General features: G+C 38.4%; 1 protein-coding gene across 5 annotated transcripts in view; it reads left to right on the forward strand.

The window, feature by feature from the left end:
- Window positions 1-19,516, forward strand: part of NUP62CL (nucleoporin 62 C-terminal like) — a 109,054-nt gene that overhangs the window by 58,010 nt on the left and 31,528 nt on the right. For 2 of the 5 annotated variants that reach the window (XM_008272850.5, XM_008272849.5), the window contains exons 3-4: window positions 4,966-5,067; window positions 13,665-13,818. The exons of 1 other annotated variant lie outside the window; for it this stretch is intronic. In XM_008272850.5, coding sequence (XP_008271072.1) covers window positions 4,966-5,067; window positions 13,665-13,818 — 256 coding nt within the window. The remainder of the gene's footprint in view (window positions 1-4,965; window positions 5,068-13,664; window positions 13,819-19,516) is intronic. 2 more of the 5 variants (XM_008272852.5, XM_008272851.5) reach the window with 1 other exon arrangement.

Here is a 19,516-nt window from a genome sequence, read left to right on the forward strand (position 1 = left end):
AAATTCCAGTGTATGGATATACCACATCTTATTCATTTATGTCGTTTAATGTCATTTAATGGGCATTTGCTTTGTTTCCACATTTTGTTTATTGTAAATGATGCTTCTCTGAATATTCAGTTTATACATTTATATATATGTACATATATATATATGTTACATTGCTCTTAGATATACTCATATGTACCTAAGAATGGCATTTCTGGGTCATATGATATTTCTACATTTAACCTTTTGAAGAAATGTCAGGCAGTTTTCAAAAGAAAACAATATACAAGATTTAAAATTTCTCCATATTGTTGCCAACACTTGATATTATATATCTTTTTGATGATAGCCATCCTAACAGGTATGAAGTGGTATCTTATTTGGTTTTGATTTGCAGTTCCCTAATGACTAATGACATTGAACATGTTTTTCTGTGCTGTTGGTTGTTTATATTGGCAACTTGGCATCTTTCCGACCGTTAATTTATAGTCACCTCTCCCTCTGATGACCATAGCATAGAAAATATCTCTACTTTAAAGGATTCACATCATTAGATTTCTCTTACCTGAATAATCCAGGATAAACTCAAGGTAATTGATGTTAATCCCATCACAGGTCTGGGGTATTAGGCATCTTTTAGGCCCATTTTTCAGTTTTCTGCACCATATTAACAATGCCAAGTTTTTTGATATGAAAAGGAGATATTTCCATTTATTAAGGTCATCCTTAAATTTTTCAACCATGTTTTGTATTTTTTTGTGTACAAGTTTTATTCTTTTGTTAGATTTGTTCTTAAGTATTTTATTCTCTTTGAGTAATCAAATGGATTATATTTTTTTAAAAAAATGGGCTGGGAGAGGGAGTAAGAGGTAGGATGGTCTGGGGGTGGGAGGGTGGGTATGGGAGGAAGAACTGCTATAATCCAAAGTTGTACTTGTGAAATTGATATTTATTAAATAAAAGCTTTCTATAAAAAAAATAAACAGAACAAGAGATGACTAGCCCACCTTAAAACAAATTTATACATATATGATGTAATTTTTCCCTTATCAAATTGACGAAGATCCTAAATTTGATAATAAAAATTAACAAGTATAAGAAAAAAATTTAAACTGTATTTATTTGAAAGGCAAAGTAGCAGAAAGGGACACATCCACATCCACACACACACACACACACACACATACACAGAAACCTTCCATCTACTGGTTCATTCTCCAAATGGCTGCAATGGCCAGGGCAGGGCCAGGTCAAAGCCAGGAGCCTGGAACTTCATCTAGGTCTCCCATATGGGTTGGTAGCAGGGGCCCAAGTACTTGGGCCATCTTCCACCACTTTTCCCAGTGCATTAATAGGGAGCTGGACCAGAAGTAGGGTAGCTAAGATTCAAACTGGCACTCATATGTGATGCCAGCCTTGCAGGCCGATAATTAACCCACTATGCGTCAGGGCCAGCCCCTGGATTCTTAATTTCATTTTTGGATTGTCGTAATATGGAAATATAACTTATTTTTGTATTTTGGTTGTGTATTCTGCCACCTCTCAGAACTAATATATTGTACTAATATATTTTTATTAATTTCTTAGAATTTTTTGTATTCATTATCATATCATCTGTGAATAGTCTTAGCTTTTCCTTCTCCTTGTGGATAATCTTTTATATTGTCTTCTTGCCTAATTGTCAGTCTATAATTTCCAATGTATTGTTGAATTGAAGTAATAAAAGGAGACATGCTTTTTTTGTTCCTGATGGTAGTGGGAAAGTATTCAGTCTTTCACCAGTAAGTATGATGTAGCTGTGGAGTTTTCATTCATGTCCTTTATCACATTAGAGAAGTTTCCTTGTCTTCCTAGTTTGTTGAGTGTTTTTGTCATAAGAGGGGGTTGGATTTTTTTCAAATGCTTTTCTGCTTCCATTGAGATGATAATATGTTTTTAATTAAAAGTGTAATTGAAGCATAATTCACATATCTTAAAATTCTTCCCTTTAAAGTGTACCATTCAGTGGTTTTTTAATATAGTCACAGAGTGTGCAACGATCATTGTGTATTTTCATCACTCCAAAAAGAAACCCTGTACTCATTAGTGGTTATTCTTCATTAACCCCTCCTCCTGCTACTGGTGACCACTAATGTTCTTTCAGTCTATGGATTTGCTTATTCTGGACATTTCATAAATAGGATCAAACAATAGGTTTTCTTTTATGTCTGGCTTCCTTCATTTAGCATGTCATGTTCAAGATTCATCCATATTTTAGCATGTATCAGTATTTGATTATTCCAATCCTAGGATGGCTTTTTTAGCTTTCTTTTTCATTTTTTATCTCTGATAATGTATTTGAATTACAATTTCTTACCACCAAAATCTCCATTTTTAAGAGAGAATCCTGGGGTTGGCATTATGGCGTAGCAGGTAAAGCCACCGCCTGTGACTCTGGCAACCCATCTGAGCACTGATTCAGGTCCTGGCTACTCCATTTTCGATCCAGCTCCCTGATAATACAGCTGGGAAAACAGCCGAGGATGGTCCAAGTGCTTGGGCTCCTGCACTCATGAAGCTCCTGGCTCCTGGCTCCTGGCTCCTGGCTCCTGGCTCCTGGCTCCTGGCTTCAGCCTGGCCCAGGCCCAACCGTTTGGGGGAATGAACCAGCAGATGGAAGATCTCTCTCTCTCTCTCTCTCTCTCTCTCTCTGTGTGTGTGTGTGTGTGTGTGTGTTTGTGTGTGTGTGTGTCTCATTCTCTCTCTATAATTCTGACTTTCAAATAAATAAAGAAAATACTTTTTTTTTTAAAAGAGAGAATCCTTTGGCTTGAACTATCTCACATTATTATTATTTTTTTTATTTTTTATTTTTTTAAACTTTTATTTAATGAATATAAATTTCCAAAGTACGACTTATGGATTACAATGGCTTCCCCCCCATACCGTCCTTCCCACCCACAACCCTCCCCTTTCCCACTCCCTCTCCCCTTCCATTCACATCAAGATTCATTTTCGATTATCTTAATATACAGATCAGCTTAGTATACATCAAGTATGGATTTCAACAGTTTGCTCCCACACAGAAACATAAAGTGAAAAATAATAGATGATTTTTTTTAAATGATGATGAAATCAGAGCAGACCTATTGTCATGTTTAATCCCAGTGAGAGTCAAGTTGGGAATTGATAATTTCTTTTTTTTTTTTTTTTTACAGAGGATCAGTTTAGTATGCATTAAGTAAGGATTTCAACAGTTTGCACCCCCATAGAAACACAAAGTGAAATATATTGTTTGAGTACTTGTTATAGCATTAAATCTCAATGTACAGCACATTAAGGATAGAGATCCTACACGAGGAGTAAGTGCACAGTGACTCCTGTTGTTGACTTTACCAATTGACACTCCTGTCTATGGCATCAGTAATCTCCCTATGCTCCAGTCATGAGTTTCCAAGGCTATGGAAGCCCTCTGAGTTCTCCGACTCTTATCTTGTTTAGACAAGGTCATAGTCAAAGTGGAGGTTCTCTCCTCCCTTCAGAGAAAGGTACCTCCTTCTTTGATGACCTGTTCTTTCCACTGGGATCTCACTCGCAGAGATCTTTTGCCAGAGTGTCTTGGCTTTCCATGCCTGAAATACTCTCATGAGCTTTTCAGCCAGCTCCAAATGCCTTTAGGGCTGATTCTGAGGCCAGAGTGCTATTTAGGACATCTGCCATTCTATGAGTCTGCTGAGTATCTCACTTCCCATGTTGGATCACTCTCCCCTTTATTTACTCCATTGGTTAGCGTTAGCAGGTACTAGATTTGTCTATGTGCTCCCTTTGACTCCCAGTCCCTCCACCATGACCAACTGTGAACTGAAACTGATCACCTGGAACAGTGAGATGGCATTGGTACATGCCACCTCGATGGGATTGAATTGGAATCCCCTGGTATGCTTCCAACTCCACCACTTGGGGCAAGTCAGCCTGAGCATGTCCCAAATTATACATCTCTTCCCTCTCCCATTCCCACTCCCATGTTCAACAGGGATCACATTTCAGTTAATTTTCAACACTTAAGAATAACTGTGCATCAATTACAGAACTCACATTATTATTAAACATACTTCTTTTAGGGATAGCTTGGGAACTCTCTGTTCTTATGAATGGCCTTATCCCTAGGCAAAATCTTTGAGCCAGGGCTTGGGGTGCAGAGAAGTGTTAATAGCCACTGGGCATCTTGCTTACAGCTTCAGTCTTGGAACTTAGCCTTTTATGAGCTGGGGTGAGGCAATCAGGTCGAGGGCAACTGGGGCCTCAGTGTTTTCAGCCTGCTATGCTTGTGATAGAGCTTCTTTCCTGTGAGTAGGGCTGTGATACAGGAAGGGTGCCCTTGAACCCTTGGATGTACTCACCAGGAATTTCAGCTATGTTGGAGGTGCTTGTCCCTCTCATTGAGATATACTATCTTCGACTGGGAACTAGGGATAAAGGGAGTCCATCAAGGTGAGCAGTAGGATGTGTGGGGAAAAAGAGCAGTGGTTGTGGCTCGTATGCCATATAGTCTTTCACTGTTAGATTACTGAATCTTAAATTTTCTTGAATAAATCTTTTTTCATTTCCTGTGTGCCCTTAGAAGAATTTCTAGTTGTTTCCAGTTTTTTCTGTTTTAATATTTTTTTTGCCAGTTATGAATGTTTCATTAGGGAGCAGGTCAATGGGATTTTTTATGCCACGATTCTGAAAGTAGATCCCCCTCTTATGTCTATTTTTTCAGTAAGGTAGAATATATTTGTTATGATAGTGTTAAAAGAGTGGCTATATTAAACAATACTGTTGATCTATCTTTGCAATCAGGCTTTTAGTATGTCTTATTTATTTAGGTTTCTGGATACTTGGTTTTCCTTGACTGGCTTTTATTTCTCCATATAAATGAACCTTATAATAATGGTGTTTTACTTTTTAAAACTTACTTTGAATGGCATATTTTTTGCTTGTTACATTGATTTTTAGGTTTGACTCCAGTATCTACTGTTGCAACTACTATTTCAAACACCATGCTGTTCACTTCGATGTCAAATACTTCCACCTCCACTGTTGCTACTAAGCTCTCATGTAAGCCACTCATTTCAAAGAAAATACTATATTTTGCCATGAGACCACTTAACTGAATTTGCCAATATAAGCCATGGATCTTCTACATCTCATAAATTATTATGCTTGAACCCATCTGTAACTGCTGACATTAATAGTAGTTTTGCTTAAGAGCCTAATTGTCTTTAGCTGTGAATGTTTTTATTAACATTGTTATTATGGCTTAAAATGGTGACTTTAAGCATATAATTGATTAATGTTGTGTTGTTTTGAAACAATTTCTTCAAGGTATTATGAATAAGAAGGGTAGGATTTTTGCTAAGTATGTATAAGTGGAAGAAGTCCTTATTGTCCATGTGAATAAGGTAAAATGAGAAGTAAGTGTTGGAGCCTTGCTGTAATGTATTTTTTTACATAGATGAGATTTATGGCGTTTATATTTTACTTAGCAGAAGTAGAACATGACATAGGACCCCTGTAGTTTTGGGGTTCTAATAGGCACAGTGTACTATTTGTCACCTCTCCCTCTGAAGAGGATCATTTGGATAATTTGAGCTGAGGGATGTGAAATTGTCTTGTAACCTCAACTTATTTGTTACACGTCTCCTATTAGTAATTACAAGTATTGAAAATACTGAATTTTGTGTATGTCATAGGCAATTCTTACAGATTCCATTAAACTGATTGCCTTTGAGGTATCTTTTTCAGAGTGCCATGATGTTCATCATTAAACCTTGTTGTACTGTAATCCTAGCTAGACTATTGTTCTCCTAAAGCCCTATAATAGCAAGATTATTACCATTCCTGGGTATCAAACTTGCCAGGAAATGTTAATGCTTAGTTGAACATGAATAGTAGCATATTCTCCTCATCCTATTATGCAGTTGACCTACGCAAACATTAATTAAATTTATTGATTACCACATGAGTTGTTTTCTTCCAAGTACACTTCAGTTTGGAAACATGACTGTGATTTTGAAACCCTTTTGGAATATGCAAGCAAGATCCATCTGAACTACAATAAATTTAATGAATATAACTATGTATAAGGTTTGGAGCTAAAATTAATTAATTGATTTCATGTTTAAGCAAAGACTTGCCCTCTGACCTTTTCTTTTTTTCCCTTTCTTGCCTCTGCTGTACTTGTAATAATACATTTACCACAGTAAATTTCAGTTGCCTTTAGTACATTATAACTTAGGTATCATACAATTAACCTGTTAAGAGTGCAGTGCAGTGATTTTAAATAAATCTACCAAACTGTACCCATCACCACATCTAATTTTACAGCATTTCCCAGGATCCCAGGATGATCCCTCAGCCATAAATAACCTTTAATATATTTTCTGTCTCCATAGATTTGCCTTTTCTGGACATTTCATATAAATGGACTGACCATGTTTTTTTTCTGTTTAATCAAAAGTTTCTAAAGGACTCTTCAGATGAAAAAGACTACATCAATACCTCACTGATTTTGACTAAAGGATAATAGTTAATATTAAGTTGTTCTCTGTAGTTGGTGTCCAAAGAATTTCAACTAGGACACTTGGTAGTTGAACTTTGGGATTTGGATTAAAATTGCCCAGAGCAGGTAGAGCAGCTCCTACTGCATCTGGTAAGATTTTAGAATTACTGGGATGTGTTGGGACACTCATTGGAAATGTACTCCGTAAGTCACAGTAAGTAGGTCATAATTTTATAGCTTATAGGGTTATCTAAATGGATTTTGACCATCTCATCAAAAGGTACACCAATATATATGATTGCCAAAGATTAGAATGAGGCAATTGATATCAACATATTATTCTTTGAGATTGATACAATAAAAGCTATGATCACATTCTTGACAACTTTTTAAGTTAAGGACTTTTGTTGCTGATTATTATGTTGGGATTCATGGGGCTTTTTTTTTCTAAATGTTAATTGAGGTGTTGACCTGTGTTATCTTCTTCTAAAGTTGATTATATGAGTTATTCTAGTCGGTGCCGCTGCTCACTAGGCTAATCATCCGCCTTGCGGCGCCAGCACCCCGGGTTCTAGTCCCACTCGGGGCGCCGGATTCTGTCCCGGTTGCCCCTCTTCCAGGCCAGCTCTCTGCTGTGGCCAGGGAGTGCAGTGGAGGATGGCCCAAGTACTTGGGCCCTGCACCCCATGGGAGACCAGGATAAGTACCTGGCTCCTGCCATCGGATCAGCGTGGTGCGCTGCCGCGGTGGCCATTGGAGGGTGAATCAATGGCAAAGGAAGACCTTTGTCTCTGTCTCTCTCTCTCTCTCACTGTCCACTCTGCCTCTCCAAAAAAAAAAAAAAAAAAAAAAAAAGAGAGAGTTATTCTAGTCCTATCCTAAATGTAGAGCTAGTGAGGTTGTATGTGTTAGAAAACTTGAGTACCCATTGCCTGTGTGTTGAGTGATTAGTGATCATTTGCTATTTAAATCTACCATTCAAATCAGACTCCATTTTAGGAAAGTCTTGTTTGTTTTTACTTTTAAAAGTTTGCTTAGGAATGAAATCAATTTTTCTTCAAATTGAGCATAAATTAAAAGTCAACCTTTTAAAAGTTTATTTATCTTTATTTGAAAGGCAGAGTGACAGAGAGAAAGAGGGAGAGGGAGAGAGATCTTCCATATGCTTGTTCACTCCTCTAACAGTGGAGGTTAGGCCAAGCCAAAGCCAGGAACTCAATTTGGGTCTCCTACATGAGTGGCAGGGACCCAGCTACATGAGCCATCATCTACTGCCTCCCAGAGTGTGCATTAGCAGAAAGCTAGATCAGAAGTGGAGGCAGGACTCTAAACCAAGGATTCCTAGGGATGTGGGATGCAGGTGTTTCAAGCTGAGGCTTAACCTGCTGTGCAACAACGCCCACCCTAAAAGTCAAACCTTTTTAAGCTTAAATTATTACTAAACTGAGGCATGTATATACATATGTATATGTATATATATAGTTGCTTTATGCCTTCTTTATATGACTAACACATTCTGAGTTTCTACTGTGTAGTAGGCTAACTGGCCAACCTATGAGAGTTGTGAAGGATATGTCATGAGAATTTTATAAGTTTCCATTTTTGCAAAAAATACACTGCATAATTTTCCTCATAAAACACCAAAAAGAGCTGATTCTTGCAGTCATGGATTGAATCAATAAAGGTGAATTGGCAGACTTTTTTTTAACTTTTATTTAATGAATATAAATTTCCAAAGTACAACTTATGGATTACAATGGCTTTTTCTCCTCCATAACTTCCCTCCCACCTGCAACCCTCCCCTCTCCTGCTCCCTCTCCCGTTCCATTCACATCAAGATTCATTTTCAATTCTCTTTATATACAGATCAATATAGCATATATTAAGTAAAGCTTTGAACAGTTTGCACCCACACAGAAACACAAAGTGAAAAATACTGTTTGAGTACTAAAACTAGTTATAGCATTAGATCACGATGTACAGCACATTAAGGACAGAGATCCTACATGAGGAGTAAGTGCACAGTTGCTCCTGTTGTTGACTTAACAAATTGACACTCTTGTTTATGGCATCAGTAATCACCCTAGGCTCTTGTCATGAGTTGCCAAGGCTATGGAGGCCTTTTGAGTTCGCCAACTCTGATCGTATTTAGGCAAGGTCATAGTCAAAGTGGAGGTTCTCTCCTCCCTTCAGAGAAAGGTACCTCCTTCTTTAATGACCTGTTCTTTCCACTGGGATCTCACTCACAGAGATCTTTCATTTAGGTTTGTTGTTTTGTTGTTGTTGTTGTGTTTTTTTTTTTTTTTTTTTTTTTTTTTTTGCCACAGTGTCTTGGCTTTCCATGCCTGTGAAACTCTCATGGGCTTTTCAGCCGGATCTGAATGCCTTAAGAGCTGATTCTGAGGCCAGAGTGCTGTTTAGGACATCTGAATTGGCAGACTTTTTAATGACCCTGTCATAACCTACCCTTTTAACGTATCTAAGTCTCAAATTCTTTCCTGAAATCTGGTACGTTTGCCACTTAGATTTTCCTTAACACTGTTCCATTCACCACTACCTTATGTACTAATCTTCCCCGTCAGATATTACTCACCCTGACACCCCTAATCCAGGTTATTTTCTCTCCTGCTTACCTTTTCTTCTCCCCAGGTATGTAGACTTATCTCACAAACCAACCTTGCCGAGCAGCTTCCAAGAGTCTGTGTCTGCAAATTTACAGTCATTTGGGATTTTACTCTCTGCTCTATGTACAATGAGCAAGTTATGAGGGAAAGTTGCTTTTTATCAAACTATTTTGTCAATGAATCTGAGGTGATGATGTCCATTCTCAGCAAGGACTAAAGATGTATAGTTGTTGATCTAAGACAGGATAGGAAAATTAGATAGGATGTGCTTTTAAGGAATATTTTAAACATTTTCTATTATTATTTTAATTCCACCACAATGAGATTTATTTTAAATATAAATTTAGATTTGGTATGGCTATCTTATTTATAGAGTTGTATTTCCCTTTTACTACACAGATAATGTAGAATTGACTGTATTAAATAATTTAGACCAGTTATAAATTGCAAAATGAGGCTGTGATAGAACCTTCACACTCAAACCCACTGCTTTTTTGACATTAATTGAAATATTGTTACTTGAATATGCCAGAGCTAATTTATGCCTTTGAAAAATAGCATAAAAGATAAAGAATAAAAAATATAAATACAAAAAGGTTAAAATAATCATACCATTTTTATAATACTCAAGTTTCTTTTATGTTTAGGTTGACAGGCATTAATTTCCCAAAGGTAGTGCTAAACATTTTGGGGAAGTTTTTGTTTGTTTATTTAGCTGTTTCTCTACTAGTGATGATGACAGTTGCTTTTTAAAATTACAAAAACCATACATACATGCATATATACATATATTACTCCCTCTAAAGAAAGCAGTTTATATTTATCTTTCTAGCCCTTTTTCCAAGCATACACAAGTATATATGTATGCTATGGATATATGCATATATACACAGAGTTCTAGAATATGCTGTTCTTCTTAAGCATACATCTTTGGAAATCTGTCCACGTCAAGAAGTAAAAATTAGTTTATTAGAAAATCATGTTCCTTTACAAGAAGAACTTTTTTTTAAAGATTTATTTTATTTATTTTAAAGAGTTGAACAGAGAAGGAGAGGCAGAGAGAGAGAAGTCTTCCATCTGCTGGTTCACTCCCCAAGTGGCCACAATGGCTGGACCCAGGAGCCAGGAGCTTCTTCCGGGTCTCCCACGCAAGTGCAGGGGCCCAAGGGCTTGGGCCATCTTCTACTGCTTTCCCAGGCCACAGCAGAGAGCTGGATTGGAAGTGGAGCAGCTGGGACTCGAACCAGCAGCCATATGGGATGCCAGCACTGCAGGCGGTGGCTTTACCCACTATGCCACAGCGCTGACCCCAAGAAGAACTTTTTTTTTTGACAGGCAGAGTTAGACAGTGAGAGAGAGACAGAAAGGTCTTCCTTTTCATTGGTTCACCCCCCCAATGGCTGCCACGGCCCGCGCACTGTGCCGATCTGAAGCCAGGAGCCAGGTGCTTCCTCCTGGTCTCCCATGCAGGTGCAGAGCCCAAGGACTTGGGCCATCCTCCACTGCCTTCCTGGGCCGCAGCAGAGAGCTGGACTAGAAGAGGAGCAACCAGGACTAGAACCCGGTGCCCCAGCTGGGACTAGAATCCGGGGTGCCAGCGCCGCAGGCGGAGGATTAGCCTAGTGAGCCACGGTGCCAGCCAAGAAGAACTTTTTAAAAAAATAAATTCTATATTGAATGCAGCAGTTATTCAGTATTTAATTGAATTAATAAAGGGGGTCTAATTATAATATTAATTTTCAGCATATCTGGGGAAATATAGTGGTATTTATGTACAGAGACAAGACACCCAGGCCTTTTAGCAGGAAGTAATCTTTTATTATTTATGCTGATGTAAGGCCCTTGTGAAATTTCTTATCCAAAAGCCTGAGCCCTGTACAAAGAGGGGTATTTCCTTTGATGTGGTTTTAGCCTCTTTGTCTACCTTATATGGCTACATGGATACATTTGATTGGATGTTCTAATGCTACATGGTAGCCACAGGAATTGATACAATACTGCGCATGCATGTGTACATAGTTACTGATGATGTTTTTTCACACACATTCTGAGCCATTTGCTATCTGGTGGGGGTTAGCACCATTGCTATATACTAGCAAGCAGAACCTGAAATGGTTCTTTATAAGCTGATGATAACTATAGTTGAAGCATTCATAGGCAAGTAAATAATGACCACATTCCATTTCCAGGGCAAGTTTCTGTTTTCTATCTAACCTTGAGGAGGCCTCTACCACAACTTTAGTTAGAAACAAGTTTAATTAAAAAGACAAAGGCCTGGGGCCTGCCCTGTGGTGCATCAGGTTAACGCCCTGGCCTTAAGGGCTGGCATCCCATTTGGGCACTGGTTTGAGACTCCCACGCGGGTACAGGGGTCCAAGGACTTGGGCTATCTTCTACTGCCTTCCCAGGCCATGGTTCATGTCCTGGCTGCTCCACTTCTGATCCAGCTCTCTGCCATGGCCTGGGAAGGCAGACCCGGAAGAAGCTCCTGGCTCCTGGCTTCAGATCAGCGCAGCTCTGGTCGTTTTGGCCACTTGGGGAGTGAACCAGAGGATGGAAGACCTCTCTCTCTCTCTGCCTTTCCTCTCTATGTAACTCTGACTTTCAAATAAATAAATAAATAAATAAATCTTAAAAAAAAAAAAGACAAAGGCCTCTACCGCAGAAGAATTTCCTTTCAAATAAGATTTTTATTCTCAATGATGTATGTCTAAAAATACCATTCAGGATCCAATCTGAAATCTCCCCAGTGTTCTGACTATTAATGACCCCAGGGTTATTTCATGATTGAGCATGGTCTTCCTTGTGGTGCTCATTTCACCCTCACAAGGACTAACATGAAGAATGGGGAATTATCCTAAGGATTCTTGTGTCCAAAAGGGAAATGGAATCTTATAGAAATCTTTTATAAACATTGCCATGATACTTTTACCTCAATGAGATTGGAATTTAATAGTTATTATTCTTAATTTTGACTTACTCATGGCCCCCTATTTCTGCTTTAAGCCTTTCTGTGTCAATCTTTTCAACTCCTTCCTACAATCTTATTCTTCTTACGCTTTTGGAAATATTCCCTGCTTTCTGCCTAGAGTCTGATTCTTTCCATATTTTTGGAAGTATTTCTATATTTCTACTTAGAATTGGATCCTACCATATTGCTAAATTTCTGAAAAGGAAAATGAGACTCTGATCCACGTTATCTGTGTTTGTGTGGAGCTTTTCATGCCAGAACCTTGCACAGGCTAGTAGCATATGGAGCGACTTCTAATGCTTCACATGCCTGCTCCTGACCCAGTCATCTGTGATCCAAGAGCAAAGGATAGAGTTACTGGAATAAAAGAGGAATGTCTGAGCCTGTTCCCTCAGTAAGAATAGGGTAGGCCAATTTCTTTCTTTCTTTCTTCCTTCTTTTCTTTCTTTTCTCTTCTTTCTTTTCTTTTCTTCCTTTTGCCAGTTCCTTTAGAATAGTTAATGCATGTGGCAGGTGGTACCATGAATTATGTATTTATCTAGTACAGTTATTAACCTGAAAATATTGCTAATTTGGAAAGTAAGGTTAACATAAAAGGAACAAACAATTGTGAACTTGTTATAATACATCTTTACAAAAAAAGTCTTGTTACAGAAGCAGTATTTAATTCTAAGAACATTTGAAAAATGCAGAGAACCAAAAAGAAGAAAACATTTCCAGTGCCCACCAGCTGCAATTTTTAGTGCTTTGTTCTTTAAGTTCTCAGTATGTAGTACAAATCAAAAATGCTACAGAAGTTTAAAAAACCAAAATGAAATAACAAATAGGAGAGAAGTGGGCGATAAACAGGAAGAACAAATAATTTGAATGAAGCTATGAACTAGGATTTCACCTGTAAAGGGCAAGGCATTCTAGTAGGGGTGCAGCAGGAAAAGACATGCAGAAGAGGGGTCTAGATTATAGACATAGCTTTTGGAGGCTTTTGGCTATTAGGTTGGCAAAGTTATATCCCCATGATTAACAGCTACAGAGAAACAGGTACTCTCCCCTATTGAAAGGAATGCAAATTAGAAAAATCCTTTTGGTAGGGCAATTTGGCAAGATACATTAAAATTTAGAGCATGCTGACCCTTTGATCTAGTAATTTCATTTCTCAGAATGAATTACAGAAATATAGTCATGTAAATATACAGATAGAGATGTACAGAGTTTTTTGCGAATTGCAATTATTCTTTCCTTGAATATTTAGTGAAACTTAGCAAGGAGGTCATCTGGGCCTGGAGTTTTGTTTATACAAGAGCTTTAAGGATTGATTCCATTTATTTAATGGTTATCAAGCTAGTTAGGTAGTAAGTTTTATTTTTCTATGGCAAGATGTTTGGTTCACAGGAAGGTTAATCCAGATACCTGGCCAGCCATATGTGTCACTCATATTGAAACAGTTTTGTGTTCAAACTGACAATTTTTAAGAATACATAAATATTTCTTAACCCGAATTATCAAGGCTTAAAACACAAGTTTCTCATTTCTTACTAACATTATATGTTCTATTTTCCAGCTACAACAGCAACAACTACCACCACCACTGTCACCACCACCACCACTACTATAATCAACAGTGGTTTTAACAAGAATCTAAAGCCCCTGGCATCAGCTTGGATTAACACTGACCCAATCAGTGTTCATTCTGTACCTTTTACTTCGACTGTTAAGTAAGCCTATTTCTTGAAAATTCATGTTTCATTTTATTTGTCACATGTAAGTCATAATTTATATTTGAAAGTTAGATAAATGACTGAGGGAACAGTTAGAGAAAGATTTCTGTAGCTTAGAAGTTGAGCAACCAACAAACAGTACATCTTTGCCTTTTGATTACCAGTAGTACAATCATTACTATTACTAATAGCCACTTATTGCACAATCACTGTGTGTTTATCAAGATGATAGTGCTTTACAAACATCATGTCATTTAATATTCACAAGAAGCCTACGAGATAGGTGATATTTTTCTTCCTATTTCGTAGATGAGAAAATTAGAGGGGGCCGGCACTGTGGCTCACTTGGTTAATCCTCCGCCTGTGGTGCCGGCATCCCATATGGGTGCCAGTTCTAGTCCTGGTTGCTCCTCTTCCAGTCCAGCTCTCTTCTGTGGCCCGAGAGGGCAGTTGAGGTTGGCCCAAGTCCTTGGGTCCCTGCATCCGCATGAGAGACCAGGGAGAAGCACCTGGCTCCTGGGTTCAGATAGGTGCAACACCGGCCGTGGTGGCCATTTGGGGAGTGAACCAATGGAAGGGTGACCTTTCTCTCTGTCGCTCTCTCTCACTGTCTATAACTCTATCTGTCAAATAAATAAAAAAAATCAGAGCACATAAAAATTTTATAATCTGCTCATGATCACATACTTGATAATGGGTGAGCCAGGTGAGGAGCCTGCATTATTATATATGATATTATGCTCTTCCCTAATATTTATTCCTTTTTAAAATTAAGCTTCTTATTTTGATATTTTGTAGAATCACATATATTTTTAAGAAATAATAGGAAACATTATATATGTGCTTTATAATTTTCTCCAAAGATAGCATCTTATAATACTAAGATACTGACTGGTACAGTCAAGATACAGAGTAGTTAAATCACCACAAGGACTTCTCTTGTTTTACTGCCACATCCATAACCCTCCCCACCATTCCCTGACTCTGGACAACAATTATGTTCTTCATTTCTTTAATCTTGATATGAGAAGAATGCTATATAGATGGGATTATATATAAGTAACCCTTGGGGATTGGATTTTTTTCATTCAGCATAATTTCATGAGTTCCACCTAAGTTATTTCTTGCATTAAGTTTGTTCTTTTTTTTTTATTTTTGACAGGCAGAGTGGACAGTGAGAGAGAGAGACAGAGAGAAAGGTCTTCCTTTGCCGTTGGTTCACCCTCCAATGGCCACCGCGGCCGGTGCGCTGTGGCCGGCGCACCGCGCTGATCCGATGGCAGGAGCCAGGTGCTTCTCCTGGTCTCCCATGGGGTGCAGGGCCCAAGCACTTGGGCCATCCTCCACTGCACTCCCTGGCCACAGCAGAGAGCTGGCCTGGAAGAGGGGCAACCGGGACAGAATCCGGCGCCCCGACCAGGACTAGAACCCAGGGTGCCGGTGCCACAAGGCGGAGGATTAGCCTAGTGAGCCACAGCGCCGGCCTAAGTTTGTTCTTTTTTATTTCTGAGTAATATTCCATGGTGTTGTGGATGTACTATGATTTGTTTAATCATTCATCTGTTGGTGGACATCTAGATTGTTTCCAGTTTTTTGGCTATTATGAATAAAATTAGTGTGAACTTTTGTGTAGTTTTTTTTCTGATCCTTAGTCTCATTTGGGTGGCATAATAGTTGCATGTTTATTTTTTAGGAAATTGCTAAGATGGCTTTGCCATTTTACATTCCTACCAGCAATATATGAGTGATCCAGACTGTCCACATTCTAATCAGGATTTGGTTGCACTATTTTTTATTTTAGACCTTGTGATAGATGTGAAGTGATACCTCATTATAGTTTTAATTTGAGTTTCCCTGATGACTATTGATGTTAAACATCTTTTTGTGTATTTATTTGCCATCATCCTCTTTGGTGAGGTTTCTATTCATATCTCTTGTCCATTTTCTGATTTTTAATGTTCAGGGCTTTTTTTTTAACTGTTCAGCTTTGAGAGTTTAGTATATATTCTGGATACCAGTCCTTTTCCAGATATATGATTTATAAATGTATTTTCTAACACTATAACTTAAAATTTCATCCTCTTAACAATGTCTTTTTTGCTGAAGAAAACCTTTTAATTGATAAATAATCTGTCAGTTTTTCTTTAACAGTTTTTTTGACTTTAGTGTCAATTATAAAAACTCTTTGCTTCACCGTAGATCCCAAAGATTTTCTCCTATTTTTCTATAAGATTTATAGTTTCACATTTTACATTCAAGCTCCTGATCCATTTTGAGTTCTTTAATATAAGGTGTGGAGTTTAGATTGAGGCCATTTTTCTTTCCTTTATGGATGTTCAATTTTTCCAACATCATTTGTTTAAAGACCATCCTCCACTACTGAATTACTTTTGTATCTTTGTCAAAAATCAATTGGACATATTTGTGTCTCATGCTTTTTCAGTCTCGATACAATCTTTTTAGATTTTTTTCTTTGTCTTGATTTCATGGTGGATTTCACTGTTTGATTTTCAGGTGTTCAACCAGTCTTGCATATGTGAAATAAATACCACTTGGTCAAGTTGTATAATTTTTTAATATATTCTTTGATTTGCTATATTTTTTGTAATTTATTTCTTTTTTCAAAGGTGTTATTTATTTATTTGAGAGATAGAGTTACAGACAGTGAAGAGGGAGAGACAGAGAGAAAGGTCTACCATCTGTTGGTTTACTCCTCAAATGGCTGCAATGGCTGGAGCTGCACTGACCAAAGCCAGGAGTCAGGAGCTTGTTCTGGGTCTCCCATGCAGGTTCAGGGACCCTAACGTCTGGGCCATCCTCCACTGCTTTCCTAGACCACATCAGAGAGCTGGATTAGAAGAGGAGCAGCTGGGACTAGAACCAGCACCCATATAGGATGCCGGTGTCACAGGTGGAGGATTAACCTACTGAGCCACAGTGTCGGCCCCTGTAATTAATTTCTTTCCTGTTCTTGGTTTTGACATCAGGATAACACTGGCCTTATAAAATGATCTGGGAAAGATTGTATTCTCTTATTTTGTAGAAGACATTATACAAAATTTGCATTAATTCATTAAATTGGCAGAATTCGCCAGTGAAATTTTCTGGGCCTAGATAGTTCTTTTACAGGACATTTTTTGAGGATTTATTTTATTTATTTGAAAGAATTACAGAGAGAGGTGGAAACAGACAGACACAGAGAGAGACAGAGAGACACAGAGAGAGAGAGAGATCCTCCACCCACTGGTTCATTCCCCAAATGGCCAGAACTGCTGGGGCTGAGCTGATCTGAAGCCAGGAGCCAGGACCCTCCTCTGAATCTCCCACGTGGGTGCAAGGGCCCAACACTTGGGCCATCCTCTGCCACTTTCCCAGGCACACTGGCAGGGAGCTGGATCGGAATTGGAGCAGGCGGGACTCGAACCAGAGTCCATGCAGGATGCTGGCACCACAGGCCGAGGCTTTGACCTGCTGTGTCACAGTTCTAGCCCCAACAGGACATTTTAAAATGCAAATGAATTTCTTTAATGGTTCTTAGACTGTTCTGGTTATCTAGTCCATCTTTAATGAATTTTAGTAGTGTATAGTTTTCAAGGAATTGGTCTGTTTCTTCTAAGTTGTCAAATTTATGAACATAATGTTCTTACTATTCCCTTATTGTCTTTTTAATAACTGTAGGTATATTCCAGTTTAATTTATAATATTGGTAGTCTGTGGCCTTCTTTGATCACTTTTATTGATCATTTTTACAAAGAACCAGTTTTTGTTACACTGATTATTCTCTGATTTTTTTTGTTTTCCCATTTCCAATTTTATTGATATCCACTCTATTAAATTTTTCAGGTTGTGTTGGATTTATTTTGGTCTTTTTCTTTCTTTCTTTTTTTGAGGTATAAAATTAGACTATTGACTTGAGAACTTTCCTCTTTTGTAATGTAAACATTTAGTGCTATAAATATCTCATCACTGCATTAGTTGTGTTTCATATATCTTGTTTTGTTGTAATTTCATTCTGCTTTATATACTTCAAAAATTTCTTTTGTAAAAATTTCTCTGACCCATGTACTATTTAGATGGATATTTAATTTCCAACTGTTTGGGTGTTTTTCCTTTCTATATTTGTTTCTAGTTGGATTCCATTATGATCAGAGAATATGCTGTGTATGATTTCCTGTTGAAGTGAAATGGACACTATGAGAAACAATGACTTGATCAGCCCTTGTCCTGACTGTCGAGGAACAACTTACTACTTTATTCCTTTTAGTATTTTTTTTGTTCTACTTAATACCATTATATGAACTCTTTAATTAATCACAATTATTCTTAGGTGTTTAAATTTAACTGAACAGTGACCCCTGTTAAATATAAGAATGGGAATAAGAGAGGGAGGAGATGTACAGTTCAGCACATGCGCAATCTGACTTGCCCCTAACAGTAGAGCTAGAAACATTCCAGGGGACTCCAATTCAATCCCATCAAGGTGTCATGCACCAATGCCATCTCACTAGTCAAAGTGATCAGTTTCAGTTCATAATTGATCATAACAATAGGATTAAGAGTCAAAGGGATCACATAAACAAGACTAGTGTCTGCTAATACTAACTGATAGAATTAAGAAGGAGAGAACCATCCAACATGGGAAGCAGGATACACAGCAGACTCATAGAATGGCAGATGTCCTAAACAGCACTCTGGCCTCAGAATCAGCCTTTAAGGCATTCAGATCCAGCTAAAAAGCCCATGAGAGTCTTTCAGGCATGGAAAGCCAAGACACTATGGAAAAAAAAAGACCTAAATGAAAGATCTCTGTGAGTGAGATCCCAGTGGAAAGAATGGGCCATCAAAGAAGGAGGTACCTTTCTCTGAAGGGATTTCAGCATTTTTTATAAAAGATTTATTTATTCGAAAGGCAGAGTTACAGAGAGGCAGGAATAGAGAGAGGTCTTCCATCTGCTGATTCACTCCCCAAATGGCTGCCACAGCTGTAGCTGGGCCATTCCAAAGCCAGGAGCCTGTAGCTTCCTCCAGGTCTCCCACATGAAGGCAGGGTCCCAACCACTTGAGCCATCTCCTGCTGCTTTCCTAGGCACATTAGCAGGGTGCTGGATTGGAAGTGGAACAGCCGGGACTCAAACTGGCACCTATATGGGATGTCGGCAATGCAGGCTGCAGCTTTACCTGCTACTTCACAGCACTGTCCCTGATTTCAGTTCTTTTATATTTGTCCAGGTTTGTTTTATGGCTGGGGATATGGTCTGCCTTGGTGACTATTCCATGGACACTTTAAAACTCATTTGGTTGTTTTGCCTGTTGAGTAGAATGCTCTCTGGTCAGGTGGTTCTGTTGCTTCATTGAATTTTCAGATAATGTATCCTTTTTTTAAAGATTAATTTTTGTTTTACTTGAAAAACAGAGTTACAGAAAAAGGAGGAGAGACACAGAGAGATCTTTCATCTGCTTGTTCACTCCCCAAATGGCCAGAATGGCCCAGGGCTCAGCCAGTCCAAAGCTAGGAGCCTGGAGCTTCTTCTGAGCCTCCCAAATGGGTGGAGGGACCCAAGAATTTGGGCCATCCTCTGTTTCTTTCCCAGACACATTAGCAGGGAGCTGGATCAGAAGTAGAGCAGCCAGGTCTTGAACTGGCGCCCATATGGGATGCTGTCATTACAGTCAGAGGCTTAACCTGCTATGACAC

This window comes from Oryctolagus cuniculus, chromosome X (genome assembly GCF_051225735.1).
Source record: "Oryctolagus cuniculus isolate XC-2025 breed Fujian yellow rabbit chromosome X, ASM5122573v1, whole genome shotgun sequence".
Taxonomy (NCBI): Eukaryota; Metazoa; Chordata; class Mammalia; order Lagomorpha; family Leporidae; genus Oryctolagus; species Oryctolagus cuniculus.